Raw genomic sequence first — 23,983 nt, forward strand, 5'->3', positions numbered from 1 at the left:
CCTTGCCAGAACTTTATACAATACCTCAGTAAATATCCCCTTTATCTATCAAGACTGGATGCTTTCATCTGTATGTGCACCACAGCATTTCACATACCAGACTCATTTGTGGGTATAATGTTTCTACCGACGGTCACAACTTTTCTGAGGATCTGAGTAATGTATTTATAACTATCTTTAAATACAAAAATAGATGCTATGCAATTAGCATAATAATGACATGATAGCAATTTTTCTTTAGCTCAGACTTACTCAGCAATCTGTGTTTTCTTTCAAGTTGGGGGGGGGAATGTTTAAATCCGTACTGTTGTGCAGAACCATCTCAGTGACAAAATATTTTCTTCCTGCAGCATAGTCAACCAAATGTTCTGAGTGGGCACAGTCAACAGACTTCTCTTGCGTCGCAGTCTCAGAGCACGCTGCCAGCCCCCCTGTATAACACGATGGTGATTTCTCAGCCAGCCCCAGGAAACGTCGTTCAGATTCCTTCTACCTTACCGCAGAGTAACAACCAGAATGCTGCCATTACCACATTTACCCAGGACAGACAAATCAGGTATGTGTTAAGAGAGAGAATTCCTTTTAGAAGATTTAGATTTCCTCTTTTTGGCTCCGGTCACACGGGCAGGAAAAGTGGGGGGGGGGGGGAAGCGTGGCTGTTTGCCCCGGGGCAAACTAACGCGCGGTTAAGCGATCAGACCTCCCGTGGAGGTCCTGTGGAGGTACCGTGGAGGTTCTGTGGGTAGGGAGAGGTGCCGATCACAGGACAAGCCTGTGTGCAATGAAGAAGCGCGTGGTGTGGCAAACTGGTTTTCTTTTTTTGTGTACACGACAAATGCGCATGCTCCATTGGGTGCGTGTGCGTATCCACGGAGACTTGGGGGAAAAAAAACTTTTTGCAAGGGGACATGGGCGGGCGCCGGATGCCACCGGAAACGCAATCAGACGCCCGCCCTTGCCCCGCGGTTTCCGGAAACTAGTACCTCCGAGGTACTAGTTTTTTGCTGCGTGTTTTCGGCGGGAAGCCTCGGTTGTGCCATGGAAGCGCTACGCTTCCCAGATGTGCCGGTGAGATCGTGCCCGGAAAATCCGCCTGTCTTCCGTCTCTCTTGCGTGGCTAATGTTCCGTGTGACCTCAGCCTTTCTGTGGCATCAGTTGTTGTTGTTTTTAAACGGGATTTAGGTGGCAAAAGAAGGTCAATGTTACTAGTGCATTTCAGGCAGCCAGGCATTTGATATAAAAAACCTGGGAGAGGAATGGTGGAGAGAGTGGCTGTCAATGGGGATATTTTGTTTTGTTTTGTTACAGACCTACTTTATTCTTTCTCAAGAAAAGGAACAAAGCAATAAAATGCCTTTTTAGTGACCTCTCAAAATTCTGTAATTTAGGGGCACTCAATGGAATTGATTGGGAGTCGGTTTAGGACAGACAAAGCAACGTACTTCTTAGCCTAGGGGAAACCTTGTGGGATTTGCAGCGGTAAAATATGGATTGAAAAAAGGATTAGACAGATCAATTGGGTCTCTCAGCCACGAAAGTTGTTGTTGTTGCAGGGCAGGAGGAAGTGCCACCTTCATGCCTTGCTTGTGGGCTTCCTGAAACCATCTGGCTGGCTACTGTGGAACAAGGGAGGTTGTGGGGGGAGGCTGGATTGGCCTCTTGGTCGGATACAGCAGGGCCCTTCCTATGTTCTCGTGCCTTGAATGGGACATAGAGTAGAGCAGGTCTTGGTAAGACTAGTTTGTGCGAACCTCACTTTAGGTGTCCTTGAGGTTCAGTGTTTTATCAAATGGAGAGGGACAACTGATGTTTCTGTCTTACAGATTCTCTCAAGGCCAGCAGCTTGTAACAAAACTAGTCACCGCTCCTGTAGCTTGTGGAGCAGTCATGGTACCAAGTACTATGTTTATGGGGCAGGTGGTGACAGCCTATCCCACTTTTGCTGCGCAGCAGCAGCAGCCACAAACGTTATCGATCACACAGCAGCAGCAGCAACAGCAGCAGAGCCAGCAGGAGCAGCAGCAACAGCAGCAGCAGCTTGCGACCATTCAGCAGCCATCTCAGACTCAGCTGACCCAGCATCCGCAGCAGTTTTTACAGGTAGAGCCATATCCTTTGTCCATTACAGGTTGAACAAGTCTGCAGTTTACTTGAAGTATGTGTACTGTTGAGGCATCTTAGTTAAAAGATTTCTTTTGTGGATATGAGGTTCTGCAGGTTTCTTTTTTTAAACATATACAACACACACCTTGTCCCGCAGTGCAAGACAGCTTATGTCTGTTGCAGGAAACGAAGAACTCAGTCCCCAAGAACCTAGCTATTTTAAGACAGGCCTAGGACTCTCCTTTTGCACCAAGCGGCTCTCCTTTTGCACCAAGGAACCATCCCTGAGCAGGGTGCCACAATGAGTTTGGGAGGGAGAGAGAGAGAAGGGTAAAGACTGTTGAGTTCAAGATGCACTTTCCCATGGCTTGTTTCACTTGTGCTTCTAACAGGGCTTTTTTTTGTAGAAAAAGTCCAGCAGGAGCTCATTAGCATAATAGGCCACACCCAGCAGCAGAAACCCATTAGCATATTAGGCCACACCCCTGACTGCACCACTCATTAGCATATTAGGCTGCATTCCCATGTTACCAGAAGTGAGGTCATCCAGCCACACCCACCTTTTGTTTCTTATTCTGTTTGTTGTCAAAATCCAGGGCCTTTTTTTGTAGCAGGAACTCCTTTGCATGTTAGGCCACACACCCCTAATGTAGCCAATTCTAATGAGATCCTGCTGATGGGTGAAAAAATTATGCTAATGAGTTCCTGCTGGGTGTGGCCAACTTGGGAGCCAGCCGGAACTCCGTTCCTGTGCGTTCCTGCCCAAAAATAGCCCTGACTTCTAATATTAAATGGAACTGGAACCACTCATTGAAAGCTTCATATATGGTCTGTACATTGCTTATGGTAAGAATGCAGCTTGTGGTGTGAGATTCTTCCGAGTAGCTAGTGGCAAGGAGCAGCCAGAAGACAAATATTTTTTAGGTATGTTAGCGTGGGTAGGAGCTGTAAAGGCAGAATCACTCTACAGAATGAATATAGGCCAAGAGCAGGCTTATATACCAAGCAAGACAAAGCTGTGAAACTAGCTCAGTGTGCCCAGAGGGGCTCAAGGCTTCTTTTTAAAAAAAACAACACCTGCCTGCTTCTTCTGGGCCAGATGGCAAGTTTTGTTAGAAAGGGAGGGGATTTTTTTAAAAAATAATTTTTATTTTTATTTTCTACATAGATCCTACAAAACTACACACTAACTAAAACTACAGCTATACAACGACCCTATATGATAATAATTAATATCTTAAGTCAAAGCTTTTCTCTTATTCAGGTTAAGAATAAAAATTCTTTTCTGTTATTTTGATATGCAAAAAATTAAAGCTATTGACAATGCAACATTATGTAATGTAATATAAACATTCCCTTTAAAGTTTAAGCTCTTTTCTGTCTTTCCTTCCTCTCGTCTTGCTTTTGTCGTCTCGGGGTGGTTTGGGTGCTGCTGCTCCCAATTCTGATTCAGATTCTACTTCTGAGCTGCCATCTGCAGATGTTTCGTGGCTTTCCAGGCCATTCGTACTGTCCAGTTCTCCTCCTCCTTCCACTGTGTTCAGAAAGGGAGGGGATTTCAGAAGTTGTCTGTGATATGGGTTGGGAGTCAGCTGTTCAAAGAAAGAGGCTGTTAATTTTACTTGTTGAGTGTAAAAAGGCCTTGTATAAGCCTAAGTAGTACTTTGGATTCTGGCCTTAGTCATGGAGCAGAACTCTTCACACCTCAGTGAATGGTAGAAACTAAGAGGTAGCAGGCCCTGCTCCAGTGCCCAAAGTCACCCAGCTCCAGTAATAAAGTGTCTGGAACAAGGGAATAAACAGGCGAGTTTAGCAGATGAGCAAGTTCGGCAGCAGGGTGAGGCAACCAGGGCACTAGTCTCTCCCACGTTACTGTTACAATTATGATTTTACTGTTTTATTGGGTTTTATGCTTGGGCTCGTGCCCCTTGTAAGCCGCCCTGAGCCCGCTTGCCTTAAATAAATAAATAAATAAATAAATGGGTAAGCGCACCTTCCACAGACGCACACCTTCCACAAACAGATCTATATAAATAGGAAATGTATAAAAAGGGGGATTTTCAAAAAGCAGTTATTAAAGTAGAATATCAGCAAGGGGTAGGGGCTATCCAGTGTATTGCACTGAGTGCAAGATGTATGACTGCCGGCAAGCTGGACAGAAGTCATGGGTGTGTGCTTGGTGCAAGGAGCTCCTGGTTTTCAGGAAACAAGTTCACACCCTCAAGGCCAAGGTGGCTGACCTGGAGAAGCAGAGACAGTCAGTTAGGCACACAGGTAAGACTCTTGGGGACTTGTTAGATTTGTCCCACTCTGAGAATGGCAGCTCTTTACACAGGATAGACTGTTGCTTTTTGTATAAGTGCTTCGGTTTGAATTAACATATGCAGGAGTTATACAACTCTAACTTGGACACATACTGTCTCTGGTACATTGAGACCATTTGGTATTCCACTTCTCCTGTTACTAACTGTGGTTATACATAAGACTTTCTCTGTCTGGCTCTCTCAACTGACTGGTGAGGCTATTCTAGCTATTCCCAGTCTTTTCCAGACACCTAGTCTTTCCCTTAACCACCTCACAGGTTCCCTTGGAGAAGTGCATGTGTGTAGATTTGTTAATACTAAGGAGTTCTTGAATTTCTCCTTTCATATCACTACCCTCTCTCGCTAGAGGGGACCAGTAGGGAGCGCTCTCTAGCCCCAATTTTCCTCACACTGGTGGCTTCCTTTTTTCACTCATCTTCCTACCACTCCTGAGCTCTTGGGCTAACTCACTGTCAACTGCCAACTCTCTCTGTCTCTTTTCCTCAAACTCCCTGAGAATTCTGAATGACCTGCCCCCACCACTCTTAGTCATGTGCCCTAGCGGTTCTCTTGCTTTCCTGCTGCTTACCGACAAGCCTTATAGTCCATCACAGACCCCTTCTACAATTGGTGAACAGGTATCCTTTCGCACCAGAAACCACTCCTGGGCAGGGAGGGGGGCTCTTGGTAGATGGTGATTCCATCCTTAGGCATATAGACAGATGGGTTGCAAACAATGTTCCCTCTAAGCTGTGGAGTCTTGTGAGCAAAAAATTTACTTTGTGAGCGACTGGCATTAAAGTTGTGAGCGAGCGATTCAGCTACTGCATAAATCGGTTGGCTCTGGAGCCCTCCTTCCTGAGCTAAGGCAAAAATGTGTGAGCTGGAGGCGAAAAAATTGTGAGCTAGCTCACACTAACTCAGCTTAGAGGGAACACTGGTTGCAAACCTGCGTACTGACCGCACGGTGCCTTGCCTGCCTAGTGCAAAGGTAGCGGATGTTACGCATGGTCTAGACAGGCTGGTAGACAGTGCTGGGGAGGAGTCAGTGGTTGTGGTACATGGTGGCACTAACGATGTGGGGAAATGTAGTCATTGTGGTCCTGGAGGAAAAATTTAGTCTGCTAGCCGACTCAGGGCCAGGACCTCCAAGGTGGCCTTCTCAGAAGTGCCACCTGTTCCACATGCAGGGCCAGCTAGACAGGTACAAATTAGGATTCTCAGTGCATGGATGAGGCGATGGTGTAGGGAGGAAGTGTTTAAGTTTGTTAGGCACCGGGATGCTTTTTAGAACAAGTAAGACCTGTATAAAGGTAGGATCTGTATAAAAGAGATGGCCTTCAAGAACCAGGCTGCTGGTACTTAAAATCAAAAAGGTGGCACAGCAGTTTTTCAACTAAATCCTGGGGAAAAACTGACAGGAGATGAAATGTCTCTGGTTGGGGATGGCTCATCTCTAAGAGATGAAGGGGTAGCTGTTACTGTTCCAGAGGGAAATGGATTAAGACTGGCCACTGAGAAAGTGACAAACAATATTGACTGCCTGACTGGGCGTAGAGGCCAGAGGAGGAAGGTTGCAGGCCTAACGTCTCTGGGGAATTACAGATGTTTATAAGCAAATGCTAGAAGTGTCTGGAGGTAAAATGGGGGAGCTGGAGTGCTTAGTGTCAGAGAAGGACATAGACATTTTGGGCATTTCAGAAACTTTGTGTGATGAGGATAATCAGTGTGATACAGTAGTTCCTGGGTATAAATTATATCAGAAGGATAGGGAGATGGCTCTTTATGTCAGAGAGGATATACAGTCCAGTTAAATTGAGAATCTAAGAGAAATAGATTTGCTTACGGAAACGCTGTGGGTGGAAATAGTGGGTCCAAAAGGAAGCTTAACTTTGGGAATTTGTTATCAGGCACCTGACCAAAGGTTAGAGGATGATTTAAAAACAGCAAAAGTTTTAAAAAAGCAAAAAAACAACAGCAAAAAACAGTCTGCCTTGGGAGGTGGTGGATGCTCCTTCGCTGGATGTTTTCAAGCGGAGGCTGGACGACCATCTTTCGGGTATGTTGTAGATATGTAGGGCTACCCTTCAGCTATGCTCCTGCAGAGTGCAGGGAGTTGGACTAGATGACCTGCCAGGTCCCTTCCAACTCTAACCTTCTATGATTCTATGAATTAAGCAGCTAGACAAAATAACTGTGCCATAATAGGTGATTTTAACTACCCACACATTGATTGGGTCAATGTGTGTTCCAGTCAGGAGAAAGAGATTAGGGTCTCTACATAATCTCAATGACTGTGCCATGGGGAGAGGCAATCCTGGACTTGGTCCTAAGGAATGGTCAAGACCTGGTGGGAAATGTAAATGTGATAGCACCAGTTGGGAGCAGTGACCATAATGCTATTAAGGTTAGCATTTATGTAAATAGGGAGTTGCCCAAAAAGACCAACACAACCACATTTAACTTTAGAAGGGGTAACTTCTCTCAAATCAGCGGACTTGTGAAGAAGAAACTGAAAGGAAAGGAAAGGTAAGGAGGGTCAAATCTCTTCGGGAAGCTTGGAGACTGTTTAAAACTACAATGCAGGAAGCTCAGATAAAATGTATACTGCAGGTTAAGGTAAAGGTAAAGGTTCCCTTGCTCGAAAGCCAGTCGAATCCGACTCTAGGGTTGCGGTGCTCATCTCCGTTTCAAAGCCGAAGAGCCAGCGCTGTCCGAAGACGTTTCCGTGGTCATGTGGCCGGCATGACTAAACACCAAGGCGCACGGAACGCTGTTACCTTCCCACCGAAGTGGTACCTGTTTATCTACTTGCAATTTCTTGCTTTCGAACTGCTAGGTTGGCAGGAGCTGAAACTAGAGACGGGAGCTCACTCCGTCTTGCGGCACACTCGGGTCTCGAACTGCTGAACTACTGACTTTCCACAGCCTGCAGTTCAGCATCTTAACCACTTGAGCCACCGCAGCTCCACTGCAGGTTAAGAAAGGTACAAATGGGTATAAAAAAGGTCTGTGTGGTTAACGAACAAAGTAATGAAGCAGTCAGAGTTAAGAAGGATTCCTTTAAGTGATGGAAGGCTACTCCGAGTGAGGTAAATAAAAGGGAGCACAGGTTTTAGCAAATAAAATAAAAGTCGGTGATCAGACAGCAGAAAGGGACTATGAGGAACATATTGCAAAAAACATGAAGACCAACAATACATTTTTTTCCAAATACATTAGAAGCAGAAACCCAGCCAGGGAGGCAGTGAAGCCCTTAGATGACCAAGGAGTAAAAGGAGTACTAAAGGATGATAGGGAAATGGCAGAGAAGCTGAATGCATTTTTTGCCTCCGTCTTCACTGTGGAACTGCCAATTTCAGGATGGGTGTCAAAAGACTTGAGTCAGATTGAGGTGACGAGAGAGGAGGTCCTATGACTGATGGACAAATTAAAAACTGACAGATCACCAGGCCCGGAAGGCATAGTTCCAAGAGTTCTAAAATAAATGTGAACTTGTGGATCTCCTGACAAAAATATGCAGTCTATCATTGAAATCTGCCTCTGTTCCCAAGGTCTGGAAGGTAGCTAATGTAACCCCCATCTTTAAAAAGGTTCCAGAAGAGATCCGAGAAATTACAGGCCAGTCAGTCTAATGTCAGTGCTGGGCAAGTTGGTGGGATCCATTATTAAAGACAGAATTAAGTAGGCACACTGATGAACAAAAGCTATTGAGGAAGAATCAACATGGATTCTTTAAGGGAAGATCTTGTCTCACTAACCTTTTAGAGTTCTTTGATGGGTGAACAAACATGTGAACAAGGGTGACTCAGTAGATGTTGTTTACCTAGACTTCCAGAAAGTTTTTGATAAAGTTCTTCATCAAAGGCTCCTAAGTGAGCTCAGCAGTCATAGCATAAGAGGACAAGTCTTATTGGTTAATTAAAAGGAAACAGAGTGAGTATAAATGGGCAGTTTTCACAGCGGAATGTGGTAAGCAGTGGGGTACTGCAGGGCTTAAATTAACAGAGGTCTAAATTTGAAGACCCATTTGAGCTTGAGGCCTGGGCCAGGTGGCCTTCGTGCGGCTTCCTCTAATTGGTCCTGACTGTGGCAGGATCAACAACTAATCCATCTGAATATGTTAGCAGCCACTTCTCCTTGTTACCAAGGTAGGTTAATAGCCCTTGTGACCACCACCATCTTTTCTGAAGCAACTGCTTGCTCTGGGACTTCTGAGATTCACTTTTGAAAGTAATTCTGTGGCCAACCCCCTTTATTTATTTAGGAGATTGTTATGGCACCTCTCCAGAGTCTTTTGCTCATGCCCAAGGCAAGGTTTGGGTAGTTTTGATTCCTCTCTCCTGACTGCCTCTTCCACAAATGCTCCTGGAGAAGAACCCAGTTTGAGAACTACTGTCGTAAGGCATGATTTAAAGGGTGTGCATAAGAAATAAAGCTGCACCCTATCAGTTAAAGTAGCCAGAGGGATCACGGGATTGGTAAATGAAAAATAGTAAATGAAAACTATAACTTTTCAGAATTATATCACGGTTGTTATTGCCTAGTTCTCATTTCCCTACCAATCAGAGGCAGAACTGGAAGCCAGTAAGCTCAATCAAGCTGCTTAGCAGTATGATACTCCTTTCTGAGGCCAGCGAAATGAGAATACTGATTTGTTTAGACCTTTGTACCCTATTCTTCTCCCCTGAGATCACGAAGTGAACCGGTCAGTGGCAGACGATGGCACTATTCTCTCAGACGCCTCACCATCTCTGATTTGTGTGCTTTTAGACATCCCGGTTGCTCCACGGAAACCAGTCAACTCAGCTCATTCTCTCCGCCGCTTTCCCGCTGCAACAAAGCACTTTTACGCCATCGCACCACCAGCAGCATCAGTCCCAGCAGCAGCAACCGCAGCAGCTTTCACGGCACAGAACTGACAGCATGACTGAGCCTTCCAAAGTTCAGCCCCAGTAGTGTGGAGGCTCTGCCGCTTCCAAAGGCAAACGAAGAGGGAGAGGCTGCTCACACATAGTAGTTGCACTGGTGACGGGAGAGAGAAGACTGCAGACTTTGCCAAGAGCAGTATTGAATATTCTTCTAAATGCTTGGAATGTGTCTGCTGAGGAAAGAATGTGAGATGCTGCTGAAAGGTACCTTTGGTACAGATCAGCAAAAAGGTGATGGGGACGAGGCCTTGGCTCCCTTTGCCAGGGATCTGGTTGCTCCAGCTTTTGTGTTTTGTTTTCCCTTCAAAGGCGTGTACTGTCACGTGTTCACTTGTCCAGATCAAGTCTCAAAACACTCAGTGGACTGAATAGGGCACTTAAATATCTTGATGTTTTTTTTAGCAGTTCTCTCAGATTAAGTGTTACAATGGACATGCTGTCGCTACAGCAGTTTGTTTGTCTGTTGTTTTAGAACGCCTGCAATTATGCTCCGAAAGACAATTTTTTTCATATTATGGGACAGTAAATATTTTCAAAATATTGTGTGGAATCAAAATTTTCATTGTACAGACGCTGTAAAATACTGTGTATATGTCTGGATAAAAGGCAAGAGCGGAATATTTTATATGATGCATGGAACTGAAATATGTTTTTCCCTAAATTTTCACACAATTGCTCAAGCTACAATTTTCATCTGTTTTTACCTATTTGTCTTCTATGACAGGCTCCATCATTTATTCTCACCTGTAATGTGGGCACAAGTCTCCTGTCTGTGCTTTATCTGTGATGTCAGAGTTTGTTCAATGAGGTAATATAGTGTGCTGGTTTGTGGAAATTTTGGAGTTATATTATTGATGAAACACTTTGAACTATGAGTGGTTATGCATCAGAGTTCAAGGCATTCAGTTTCTTAAAAATCATTTGTAATTTCATAGATATTCATTTTTTTTTTCCGTTGAGGGAAAAATAGGAATTTGCACTGCTATATTGTGGATGGTTCGGAATTTTACTCCCCAAAGTTATCTTTTGATATAATTCATAGTTGGAAATATTTATGTAACAATAAGGTTTAAAAATATAAAAGAGGTTTTCAAGAATGTCTCAAATATAGGAGTAATTTGCACAAAATATATTTGAATTTAATAATTATAGGCACTTTTTAACTTTCTCTGTGGTGAGAAATGCAACTTCTCGGAATATGTTGGAATCTTTTTATTCTCCTTTGCAAATTTTGACCGTCATTTAGTGAGAAATTATTCAGGGTCGTTTGAAACAAAACAAAACAAAAATACCCATAGTGCCTTGGTTTTGATTCAGGTGATAATGTTAAACATCTCAAATTACATTCTGTTGAATCTGTGGCCATTTTTGAAGTCTTAGAACATCGTTAACAAAGCATGCTTCATATTTCTCTACTATATTTGTATATACAAGTATTTTGAAAATTATATTAATTGAGATCTGAAGTGTTTTGAAAACATCGACACTCTTTTAACCACTAACCCTGGGGCATGCATCATTTAAGTGTTTTCTTTTTGCAGTAGCTGCCTGATAAGAAATGCAGTCCTCCTAATGTCAGTACAGACATGAATAGCAGTTAGTATAATTCCTTTGTGACTGAAATTTCATGGAAAATATAAGAGATCAACAGCACTTCGGCTTTCAAAAGGGATAGTTAAACTAAGACTTCAGATGGTAAATTCACTTTAAAGATAATAAAAAGTTCCAACAGAAATTCTGTACACTTTTTAAAAATATACAGCGAGTAGATCTTATGGTACTAGTTTTAAAAGAACCACATCTGCAGAGCAAAACATGTGTTAATACAAAATAGATTGGGTAGCAAGATGGGGGGGGGGGGGACTGGTTATCAGCAGGGAATGTCTGAATTGAGGAGTATTATAGAGGAGCTTTATTAATATAACCAAAGTGTGGTGGGATGCTAAGATTGTAATTCTGGGTAAACAAAGCCTACATCAAAAGCAACACCATGTAGCAAGTGATAGCAGCAGTGATTTTGAAGCTAACACCCTACCTTTCCGTGTTCCCTACCCTTCCCCATTACAACTAACAGACTATTAGCAGAACCGCAGTGAAAAGAGGCAAAATTATAAGGAATCAACCAAAGAATTGGACTAGTTCATTCCCTTTTAGCAAGGACAGAGAAACCTGTCTTGGAAACCACCTGACTGCGTCCATTAAAGGGACGTCGTGGCATTCCGAGCTATTCTCAATGCAAATAAATGAGAAGCGTATATTGTAGTAAAAGAATGGCAGATTGTCTTGTCAGGCCTCTCTCCTGTTTGTAGTCCAAAATTAGGCTGTGTCAAATGAAGGTCCATGCTTTAAGTAGATTATTTAGAAGAGGTTGTCTTCTTGGGCTTTAAGCTGTTCGCAATTTTTTTAAAAAGCACTAAATGAGAATGCTGGGAAAGCTTCAATAGTACTTACAGAAGGGCAAAGCACTGGAATCTGTTGTTAGTGAAAAGGCAAAGCACAATCACTGGACAGGTGATTACTTGTTTGGCATCAGTGGAGCCCCCAGTAAATGTGAGGATTACATAGGAGGCTCCAGGGCATTTTTTAATGTCAAATCCTTCCCTAGCCTAAGAGGATGAAAGTTACCAAGTGCTTTCCATAGTCTTTAGCAGATAACGGTGGAGGAGCAGTGATTGGGGGGGGGGGAATTCTACTACACCTTGAGCAAACTTAATTGAAGGAGCCCAGAATTTGTGTTGGCACTGATGCCCTGCCTCTGCTGTTGTTAGCTACTAAGACATGGTGCTCTTAAGAGAGGGCTGTTGGGTTCTGTTGAATGTCAGTTTCCTCTAAACCAGGAGGAAGACCTGAGCTCCGGCTCTCAGGATGAAAGCTGCTGCTTTTGCAAGGCTGTTGTTTGTCCCCGTAGTTATAAGGAGGGAATGCTCCACCGTCTGGAACTTAATATGGCCAAAATGTCTCTACACGGGTTAGAATGTGGAGACTGGTGATCTGTGAGTGAATGTCGTGGTAATGCACTAGTGCTAAAGCAAAAAGAAAAAAAGTCTGATGAAGTGCTACTGAAGCGAAAGAAATAAGATTTAGGTTTGCCTAAGTTGGGGGAAGAGTGTGTGTGGGGGGGGGAGAACACTCAAAGACGAGCCTTTGGGAATGTTAGAGGAAATTGTATAGATATTTTTATATTATATTTAATATGTATATATACTATATTTGTACGCATATTAAAGAGAGTATAGTCAGCGTTCTCCATATGCCTTCCATTATTTTTATCTAGACGTTTACTTCCTGCGGCCATGGCTCCAGTGCTTCACCACCTTCTGCAGGCCACCTGCCTACTGCCAACCATCAACACCATCTAGACAGTAGATCCCAATTCAGCAAGATGCTGAAGAGTAACTCCACCAGCTTCATTGCTGCTGGGGTTACTGTTAGGCAGGGCAACCCCATTTTTGAGACTATTAGGAAACGCTGCTTTTAAAGCACTCTGGTAAGAGGGATCTGTTTATGCCACCAACCCACTGGTTTAGCCAAGAGAGTAGCCACAAAAACTGGCAAGTCAAGGCTGTTTGTTGCTCTGAAGTGCCATGCTCTTACCCTTCTTAGGCGGTCATCCTCCCATCATATTTGAGTAGCTTACTGAATGAGCAAAAGAGAAAGGATGTGTGCAAACTTTAAGCACTTTATTGAGGGGGGGGGCGATCTTATTTGAAATGCAGTTCATTACTTTAGGCATGAGGGGATCCCAAAGGTATCAGAATATTGCCTAAAAGAGGCATTGCTGGAAAATGTTTCTGGTTCTGGTAATTCTTGGAGGCTGTGATTCCAAGATTGTGTGGACACTGAAAATAGGTCGGCTTTGTAGGGAATGGATAAATGTACAACTAAGGGTTTTTTAAGAGCTGATTTTTAAAAAAATATTGCACAATTGTCAGAGAGATATCAACAGGAGGCTCGTTAGAGCCTTTTAAATGATTCTAAGTGGTCCTTAGGATTAAAATGTGTAGAGGGTTTACAGATGTGGCCTTTAGTAGACTGTTTCAGTCATAACTATAGAATAGTTAGTAATTCTAGAGGTAACACCAATTTGTGTGTGTGTGTGTGTGTTTAATGTCATGGTGTCATGTAATTTCAGCATGTGTGTGTTAACCTCCAGTTGTCTCCATTGGAAGTTGATCATTGAAATATGATGGGAAGGGAGAAGATTGGATTTAAAAGGGAGGAAAAACCCTCCCTCCAAGAAGCAGGGAGACTTTTGGGAAGAACTGAGGTCGAATGGTAAAAATTCACAGTACGTGAGACAAGGTTTGAGAGATCTTAAAAATTTGGTTGTTCACAAAGCTGGGTAGTTTGTCAGTATATATATTTTAACACTACATTCCTCTGTCTTTTAATAAACAAGTACTTTAAGTCTGTTTGCTATGCTTCAAGCTTTCTCATCTGCATAGGTATTGTTTAGAAGCATGATGGGCTTATATTGTGCAAAGATGTTGTACCTACTAGTAACACACATACACACACACAAAGCAAACAAAACACTGTGTATGAACAAAATAACTGTGTTGCCTGATATACAGATCCCAGCTCTGACAGGTGCTGCACTAGTAGACAATCAAAATTTATGGAAGACTTTTGGGGGAAGATGTTCTTAAAGATACAGCTGCTTTGAAAGTGTTTTTTATTCTTAAAAGTAAAAGGAGTATTTATTTTTTAAATTGTCTAATTGGATACTTTTCAGTGTTGACTTCACATTGTCTTGGTTTTGCATTTTTAAAATTTGGCATTAGATTTGTATATGTAGGAAAAAAAAACCTGTTCAACTTTCATTATCTGACTTCAGGAAAATGTAGATACGGTTCCCTAGTGTTCATGTGACCATTATCAAGTGTCAGTTTTTCATTGAATAAAGATAACATTTGAAATTTCTGCTTTGTGTAGCTTTTAAGATCCTGCCCATGTTTCTGGGTTTGTGTATTGACCTGTATGGCACTAGCAACTAAGTGCCGGGGGTGTGTGTGTGTGTTTGATGCTACTGTATCCCTCCCCCATCACAGTGTGATATGATCCAGACCAGCAAAGATTAGAACTGTCTCTGATTCAGTGTTCATCACTCCCAAAAACTTGTTCAGGAGTGCCCTCAGTGAAGGCTCCTCCTGTGTCCAAATGTACTTGGAAACTGTTTCCAGCTGTGACCTGCATGGCAGTTGCTGGCTTTTCGTACACCAGCATTTTTTTCTTCTTCGTGTACTTCTCAGTTCCTGAAACCAAATGGTGGCGGCTACATCTCCAGCACTTTCACATTTTTAAAACTACATTAATGGTAACAGGACTGTTAATTCAGTATGGAGTTTTCTGACCTGGTAAACAGATGAGGATTCAAATGCATCAACAGGGTTTGACTGAACACAACCCATTTCTCTTTTCTCAGAATGCCATTGCACCATGAGGACTCTAGAGTACACATAAGGTACACATCTATATATCTAATTCCCAGCGTGCGGATATCTAAATCCGCACATCAGGGGCACCTGGGGGGCAGGGAGATTTTCCTGCACATTTGAGGCAATCCCCAGATGTGCAGAAAAATCTAAAAAGTTGAAAAAAGTATACGGGGGATATTTAAATCCCCCCAAAAGTAAAAGAGTCTGACCCTCCGCATGCGCAGAGAAAGCACTTACCAACAAGAACTGTGGCTGCTGACTGCGCGGGAAGAGAAGCCTTGGCAGCTGGCGGCTGGGAGCCGTGGCTATTGCCGGGGGGGCCATTGCCGTCGCTGCTGGTGGCGGCAGTGGGGGAGGGAGAACAGCCGCACAGGGCTTGCCGCCTTTGCTGCTCGTGGCTGCGGGGGGGAACCTTGGAGGGCTGGTGGCTAGCTGCAGCCTTTGCAGGGGGGAAGATCCTGGCGAGCCCAACGGACCGCCTGCTGGGCTCACCTGCAGCCACTGCCGCGTCCTCTGTGTGGAGCTCCTGCTGCTTCAGCAGGCGAGCCACCCGGGAGCCACGGGGAATACCTCCCCCCGCGAGTATCACGGGTCCCGCCTCTTGTTCAGTATATTGGTCAAAACACAGGGAAGCTGGTAAGTGACCTGATTGAGAAAAATAAGAGTCCAGTGAGACTCTGAAGACTAACATTTCAGTATGAGCTTTCTTAAGTCACAGCCCACTTCCTCAGATATGTGCACACTAGAGATGTGAAGGCCCGGAAAAACCCCGGTTTTTTTCCTGAAGATTTTTGGGTTTTTTTCCGAAAAATTGGAAAAATTGAAAAAAGAAAAAAATGATTATGGAACATTTTATTTTAACATGATAAATAAAATATTTTAAGACAAGGTGTTCAAATATTTTCCAAATCATTTCTAAAATATATATACATGGTATCAGATTGATCTAATTTCTGTGCACTGAGGACAAGCAAGTCCTAGTTACAAACTGAACTCTCCAATGCAAGAACAAGATGCATTTCTTCCTTTAGAAGGTGCTATTGTCAGAAGAAAATAAAAAGGTTTCAGTTTTGTTTTTGCATGTGGGTGGGTATTCTGTTTGTAATAATTGTTTGGATACACTATATTTTTAATATGCTAGTTGTGATAATTTCATGCCAAATAAAAATGTCCATAGTCATATTTTATGTTCCTAAAGTAACAGAATGACTTTCAATCTAGAAAAGACAAAAGAAATGCTAATGTAGCATTTTTTCAATTTTTCCGAAAATTTCCGTTTTTTCCCGAAAAAAACCGGGTTTTTTCCGAGCTTCAAAATTTCCGGAAATTTTACATCTCTAGTGCACACTAATGTCTTTAGTCTTTAAGGAGCCCTTTTTAATTTTCCTTGAACCCCCTGAGAAAGCTTAAAAGCTGCTCATTACTAATTATTTTCAGCTATGTGATAGTAATTCAAATCACCCATTAAACTATCATCTTAGGTTGGTCACAGGTAACCATCTTGCTCTCCATTTCCTATCTGCACATCAGGAATATTACAGCCTATTAAAAGGTAGGTATTGGTTACTTTTGCACAGCAGTACTATGCATCTGTCAGATTGCACTAGCATGGCAAAAGGAAAGGATATGGTTTTCGGTTTTAAACTAACCGGTGAATTCTGTTACTTTACTGGTACCTACTGCTATACCCATTTCTTCAGAGTTCGTGTTTTTGAGAGCCACTGAACTGTCAGAAACATGTTACCTTGCTTCTCAACCAAAAAAAAAAAAGTTGACTCTTCAAGTGGCTTGAGTGCAATTATGTAAAATATAAGTACCAAGGATTTTGTTTCTTTAATTTGTTTTAGTGACGTACTGCATTTCTTCCTCCGACACTACTTCTGGGAGTGCTGACAGTTGGTTCCAGGAACAATGGAAGGTTTCTTAGTTGCTGGCAGAGTTGAATAGTGCCTCCCCATTACCCAGTTTTATTATTTTTATCTGCAGATTAAGAGTGGCACTTGGATACAGTATCACAGGTAAGGAGGGTCAAGTAGCAGTTCATGTTTTCCCTGCTTTCTCCCTGGCGTACACAGCCATATGCTACAGGTCTTGGAATGCCATCTTGTCAGGACTTGTCACCTATTTTACTCTGGCATTTCCCCAATGCATTGCAGAATATTACAACAGTTCCACAATGTCTATTTTCATACACTTAAGGGTTGCCATTAAGTCACACTATAGTTCAATGGTGTCAGTTCAATTTGGTAAGACTGTCTTTCTGCCACCCATTTCGTTGCTGGGCACAGCCATTTCCCATCAGTGAGGAACACCACAAATCAAGCAGGGATAAGCAATCTTTTTTTCTACAAGAGAAACCACTATACCCTCAGATGCCCAACAATTATTTTACTTATAACAGTTTCCATTATTCCAGGGGTAAAGTGCTATGGGAGCAGATATGGCTGAAAACCAAAGCAGAATGATAAAAGAACTCCATATGAGTCCCTAACTGCTCCAGTAGTTAACTACACTTCCGGACAGGGAGAGGTGACATTATGTAATATGTTCTCACCTCAGGACCCATCTCTAAGTACCCCCCCCCCCATGCTTAGTGTCAGGTACTTACAATAGTGATTGAATAAAGAAGCTACTCCCATGGTAGCTGTTGCTTTAAGAGCCACTATGGAAACAAACAAATCATAAATGAGTTTATTTTTCAAGTAATCTTTTTCCATCATGGACTATCATTTACAGTAACATGATGTGTGCTCTTTGGCTACTTAATTTCATCTCTTACTTGGCAGTTGTAAGATGGTGTGCTTTAAACCATTACCAAATTTAAGAGCCTGTTGAATTGCTTTGGGAAAGATTTGTCATCTCAAACCACCGATCCATTCCTTAAAGTTCCATAGCTGATACTTATACTGTAAACTAGTTGAGTACCAAGTTACTGCAGCAAAGTCTTAACAGCCGAGTTTGAAATCAAGAGTAAGGAACATAAGGTCAGATTATTCAAACTACTCAACAAACGCAAAAGTCAATTATAGCACTGGCTGAGCAAGACATACAGGGAGAGTCTACATCTAATTAAGACACAAATATTATTTCCCCAAGTCATTGGGAATTAACAGATAAGAAAACAAACTGAATGGCAATAATTTACTTCTAATCATATTTTTACCTAAATTCAGTCAGTTACATCTAATGTATTTATTTTTTCCACGTTACATTTTTCAGTTACTAAAAAGATGAGGAACATAGTGAGATACTTTAATTTTGAAATGCAGATCATTTGGGGGGATCATAATATAAAACAGGTTTGGATCGAGTAAACAACTAGATGGACTACATGTTGAAAGCATTATATTCCAAATCAGTATACTCCATAGTAAAATATCCTGATTCTCTCCCAGCACCCCCAAGTCGGTTTCAAGCCACCAATTCTTGACTGTTAGTCACATGACTAGCTCACAGTTCTGATGTTTGATTGTGGAATCATGTGCTTGGCAAAGAGTTCTCTCCAATACTTTACACTGGACAGTCTGTAAGGCATTAAGTGCTAGTCACACAACAGCAGCAATTCATCCATCCAGAATGACGATCAGTGGTGGTGAAGAGATGGGAGTAGCAATCCCAGTAGTATTTCAAGAGGTGGACCTCAGTTTGCTTGAGGCAGAACACACTGTATGAGCATCCCGTGTAAAAAAAAGTATATATAGATATGTGGGGATTTCCCATCACGGTATATTCAGTGTGTCCCAAATTGTTACTATAGGAGTTGCAGCATCTCATCTTCAGTGCTCATTTCACTACAGCTGTACATTATATACAGAAGACAAAGGACAGGTTTGTTGCTCCTAGTCCTCATTCTTCCAAGGAAATGGGAAAACATCTCTTTAAAAACCAGCATCTGGGCTTATAAATAGTGCAGAGAATGCAAATGCTAAGAAAACAATTCCTCCTATGATTGTCACTGCAAGAGAGGAAAAGAAGGTTGTTAGATCCTCATAACAGTAAGTGTCAGGATTCTAGTCCCATTCTGGAGCTTCCTTGAAATCCCTTCTACGACGTTTATTGTGCCTGTTGGCCGTCTACAAGCAACTTTCTGAGTTTTTGCAGCATCTTGCCAAATTCTTCTCTTTATTCCTCCACCATCTTGGCTGCCATGAGACAGGCAACTCCAATAAAACCAATGGCACCAATCATGTCCAGAGGCAAGAAGCCCCACAAATGACGGTGTGCTTATTCACAAGTAGATCAACTGTTAAAATCTGGATACAACCCCTTGATGTCTGCCTTTGGGAGACCAGGCTGGCTACCTCTTCAGTTTAGAGCTAAGCTGTGATACTACATTAATGGAGCAGCATGATACTGCCCATGTGGCTCCATTCTCGTGCAATTATCACGGAGCCTCACATGAGAAAACAAAATGTACAGATCTGTTCAAATGACTACCATGCCACTCTTGCAATCATCAGATTAGATTCTAGTCAGATTGCAAGAATTCTCCTGGAGGGGCAGGGAACCAACTTAAGTATGATGATACTAGCAGCAGGCAGGCTGCATGTTAGTCCCAGCTTGTGCATGTGTAAACTCAAGTATGCACAGATGTATGCATTCTTGAGTATACACGCAGAGTCCCCCCCCAATAGCTTTTACCCCCCTTTGTTATCCAGTTCCTGACCCATATATTACACGTTCCCATTTATCAAAGAGACATGTCACAAGGAAGACTTTAGCCTAAGCAAGCTGGTCTCTAAAGTTTAGTGACTTGCACTGTTCATAATGGTTGCAACAATTAGCCAAGCTGCCCTCCTACACTTACCAGTCCGAACAGAGATTTTTTGTGCTATCATTCTTCCTCCAATCACTGCTAGACCAGTGCATAAACTATGTCCAAATGTCCCACCAACTGCCACACCATAGGGATCCTGTGCAAATATACATCAATATTCAGTTCTGTGTGAAAGCTACAGACCTCAAAAGCAGTTTCTTGTGGAGAGGGATATTAATACTTTCAGAAGACATGAACAGGCAAAACTAACACGTAGAGCATATCGCCAACCACAGCAAAAGTTAGGACTGATCAGAAGGTGCTCTCACTGGGCAGCTACCTCTTCGTAGGAAAGCAAGAGAGTGCAACAGTTTTAGGGAGGGGTGAGAGTACCAGGGAGGTAACGGGACATAACCAATTTTTTTTTGCAACACAGTTTAACAACAGAATGGAAGCACTGTGTTAGGGTTTCACTGATTACTAGGATCTAGTTTGGAAAGCGATCTGGACTAGCCACCACGTGTTCAGAAGCCTCCAGGTGACACTAACAACACCTGTCTGAATTGACAGGTGAGTCATCTGAGACTACCCTTTCAACCAACTCTGCATTAGGCTTCTTGCAAAATCAGAGAGGAACAAAACCCCCAAACTCCCGTATTCCGCAGAATAAACAAGCGAGCGAGCGTTTGTGCACGGCAGTGCAGAGGGGACTGGAAGAGGGCTCTCCCGCAGGTAGCTGCAGCCAACAAATGCTGCTACAGTCACCTACAGGCCTCTGGATACGTTGCAGATTTTTCGAGAACGGCTGTAATCTAGAGCAAGGGTTTACAAACCCAGGATTAAAGAAAGGCTCTTTCCATGTCGGATAATGCAGATTCCTTTGGTATTCCCGGAAACGCAATACAGAAAGGGTGGTATGTGCATTTGTCAGAACTACCATGGTGAACTTCTGTGGGTGCATTTTAGTAGTTACGAGATCAGAAGCAACCCTCAGAGATCGGAATTCAGTTTCCCCAGCATCCACTGCATGCCAAAAAATAGTGGCAGCTTTCTGGCAGGGAGACAGCTATGTGCTCAACCTAAAAATAATTTGAACATGTAAAAAACTGTATGGAATGCGAGGCAGTAAAACAAGTTCCAAGGAAAGGTAAAGTTACGGAATCTGTATGTATACAGTGGGCTACGCAACCCTGTCTCCTATAGTTTACTCAAGAGAAGGGGTAGAATGGACTCCCAAGTTGCACTGGAATGCCTTCCGTGCATGATGGCCACTTGACTTCCTGGAATTCAAACTAAACTGCTACAACTCCTGCATAAATATACTCCTCTGCAGGTGTGGCGCTGCAGTGCCTTAGGCTTCTCTTTGACTATATTCATTCAAGAGACAACGCAGAGGCACCCTTTACAACTGATTTATTGTGTCTCCCACATTTCTTCCTTCACGGAAGAAGGCTGCACACACAGGTCTCCCACGCAGGCACTCCCCAGACCTGCTTCGTATCATCAAGTCTGTTACTTCTAACCGCTACCCTAACGGCACCTGGGACCCTTTTGAAGAGTCTTCCGTCCTGCCCACCCCAGTTTCGATGACTGCTAAAGGCAGCCACGCTCTTGCAGCTGCATCTTATTTGCCTGAAGCCTGGAGGCAGACTTTATATCCTACCAAACATGTGCTGCAGCAGAGCATTTAAAAGTGGACTCAATAGCAACCCAGGCACAAGAGAGCCAACAGGGCCCGTTCAGACTCCATTTTTTGTCTGACTTACATTATTTATAGTCAGCCTGTCTCACTGGGAGGAGGAGATTGGATTTATACCCCGCCCTTCACTACCCAAAGGAGTCCCTTCCCCTCCCCACAACAGACACCCTGCGAGGTAGGTGGGGCTGAGAGAACTCTTGACAGAAACGGCTCTTTTTCAAGAACAGCTGTGCCAGAGCTTGTGACTGACCCAAGGTCATCCAGCCAGGTGCAAGTGGAGGAGTGGGGAGTCAAACCTGGTTCTCCCAGATTAGAGTCCACGCACTTACCCCCTACACCAAACTGGCTCACTGGGACTTAAGGCAAATTACACAGAGTATATCAATACAATAAACAGGATGGGACGTTCAATAAAAATGCAATAGGATTTGGACAGCAGAAATCTGGAGCCAAGTAGAAATCTGAACAGAGCTTAAACAAAGCATAAGTATTATTGTGACAAGCAGAATAATGTAAAAAAAAATAAAATAAATAGCAGCAACAGACTGTAAGGATTATAGATACCCTTTACCAAAACATTTTTCTGAAACATTTCATTAAGTACAGCTCTATTAACGGTATTAAAAAAGCCCTCTTTATAAAGAGCCAGCTTGATGTAGTGGTTAAGAGCAGTGGACTGTAATCTGGAGGACTGGGTTTGATTCCCCACGCCTCCTTCACATGAAGCCTGCTGGGTGTTCTTGGGGGCCCGTCCCAGTTCTCTCAGAGCTCTCTCAGCCCCACCTCCCTTACAAGATGACTATTGTGGGGAGAGGAAGGGAAGGCGATTGTAAGCCGCTCCAAGATTTCTTCAGGTAGTGAAGAGCAGGTATAAAACTAACTCCTCGTCTTCTCTTGAATAATTCAGTTTTGCAGAGTTTGCAGAAAGCCTGCAGGGTGGGAGTCTTCCTGACCTCCTCAGGCAGGCCATTCCATAAGGTGGGGGCAATAACGGAGAAGGCATGCGCACGGGTAGCTGTGAATTCTGCTCATCTGCAAGGTGGCACCTGCAGACGGTACTTCCTACGTTTAGGCAATTTAACTGTGAATTGGACCTTGACACTTTTCTTCTTTGAATACATGCATTTCTTACACGTTTCACTTACCTCTCTTGCTGCCAGAACTATTGTAGTTAGTTGAGAGCGGTCTCCCCATTCTGCTAAGAAGGTTAAAGTGAAAGCTTGCACAAAAATTGGAGAAATAAAATGCAGCCATTTCTTCTGAGGCAAGGTGGGGCCTGCTCCCGTTTCCACATCACTGGGCCCATTCAACAACTTTGTTCTCTGGAGCTAGAAAGAAAAGGCAGAGGCCAGAGTGTTAAAACCAACATCCTTTCCTTCACTGTATCTGAAGAAGTGTGCTTGCACACAAAAGCTTATATCTGGAATCAAACTTTCTTGGTCTTAAAGGTACCACTGGACTCAAATGTTGTTCTACTGCTTCAGACCAACACGGATACCCACCTGCATCTATCCTTTCCTCCTAGTAGGCACCACACATCAATATATCTAATTTGTAACATAGCCAGATCTGTGAATACTTAAATCCAGAGACTGGAGCCATAAACAGCCAAGACAGTTCCACAAACCTGAGAAAAGCAGACAAACCTGAACTCTTTAAAAAAAATAAAATAAACTGGGCTGTTAAAAGCTCTCTAAGTAACAGAAGCAGCACCTATAGCTTTAAGAAATAAATGCTCTCAGCGGCCATCGCCAAGCTGCAACAATACTGCCATCCTTCAAATCTTGGTTTCTGACAGTAAAAAGCAGGGGCGGGGTGCAGGACCCTTTTCAGGACTGTTTTGGCCTTTGAGCAAGAACTCATCAGGGCCAGGGCCAGCAGCAACCACCAGGCAACTGGCTTCCACATGACTGCCTGACTCCCCAGGACTGGCTGCTTGTTATAGGCCCCGGTCACACGGGCCGGATATTGCGGGGGGGAGGCCCCGCAGCGAAATAACGTGCGACAGCGCAATCAGGCGTCCCCTCGCGATCCTGTCGAGGTCCCGTGGTTAGGGGGGAGGTGCCGATCACACGATGCGCCAAAGAAGCAGCGTGGCACGGCAAACGGGGTTGTGGGGTTTTTTAACCTGAAGTATGCGCATGCCCCGTTGGGTGCTTGTGCGCATCCCTGGAGACTTCGGGGGGGAGGGGGAAAGCCTTTTCGCAATGGGGCATGGGCGGGCGTCGGATGCCACCGGAAACGCGATCAGACGCCTGCCTTTGCCCCGCGGTTCCCGGAAACTAGTACCTCCGAGGTACTAGTTTTTAACCGCGCATCTTCGGAGGGAAGCCTCGGGTTCGCCACGGGAGCGCTACTCTTCCCAGATGTGGCGGTGAGATTGCGCCCGTAAAATCCGCCTATCTTCTGTCGCCCTAGCGTGGCTACTGCTCCATGTGACCGCAGCCATCGTTCAACAGCAACCACCTCATGCAGGCTGCTTTGGTGCAGTGGTTAGAATGCCAGACTATGTTCTGAAGACCCAGGTTCAGATCCCTACTCTGACATGGAAGCTCACTGGGTGACCTTGGCCCAGTTATACATTCTCAGACTAACCTACCTTGCAGGGTTGTTGTGAGGATAAAATTAAGAACAATGTAAGTTGCTTTAAGCCTCCACTATGGAAAAAAGTGGGTATAAACGATTAATAAATATAGCTGAAGATGGGGGGTTGGTAGGTGTGCGGGGAAGGAGAGAAGGAAGCAGGGAAAAG

The 23,983-nt window shown here is 43.6% G+C and overlaps 2 protein-coding genes across 3 annotated transcripts in view; one reads left to right on the top strand and one right to left on the bottom strand.

The window, feature by feature from the left end:
- The window catches only part of CLOCK (clock circadian regulator), a 39,027-nt gene extending 29,255 nt beyond the window's left edge, over positions 1 to 9,772 (top strand). For both annotated transcript variants that reach the window (XM_015406119.1, XM_015406120.1), the window contains 3 exons: positions 351 to 556; positions 1,825 to 2,101; positions 9,181 to 9,772. In XM_015406119.1, the coding sequence (XP_015261605.1) occupies positions 351 to 556; positions 1,825 to 2,101; positions 9,181 to 9,366 (669 nt within the window). In that variant the 3' untranslated portion in view covers positions 9,367 to 9,772. The remainder of the gene's footprint in view (positions 1 to 350; positions 557 to 1,824; positions 2,102 to 9,180) is intronic.
- Positions 9,773 to 17,130: 7,358 nt separating this feature from the next.
- Positions 17,131 to 23,983, bottom strand: part of TMEM165 (transmembrane protein 165) — a 22,271-nt gene continuing 15,418 nt past the window's right edge. Inside the window, exons 4-6 of the mRNA XM_015406121.1 lie at positions 22,377 to 22,559; positions 19,584 to 19,689; positions 17,131 to 18,731 (exon numbers count right to left, since the gene is read on the bottom strand). Coding sequence (XP_015261607.1) covers positions 18,655 to 18,731; positions 19,584 to 19,689; positions 22,377 to 22,559 — 366 coding nt within the window. The 3' untranslated portion in view covers positions 17,131 to 18,654. The remainder of the gene's footprint in view (positions 18,732 to 19,583; positions 19,690 to 22,376; positions 22,560 to 23,983) is intronic.

The sequence above is a fragment of the Gekko japonicus genome, unplaced genomic scaffold (genome assembly GCF_001447785.1).
Source record: "Gekko japonicus isolate JY-2015 unplaced genomic scaffold, Gekko_japonicus_V1.1 scaffold896, whole genome shotgun sequence".
Classification (NCBI taxonomy): domain Eukaryota; kingdom Metazoa; phylum Chordata; class Lepidosauria; order Squamata; family Gekkonidae; genus Gekko; species Gekko japonicus.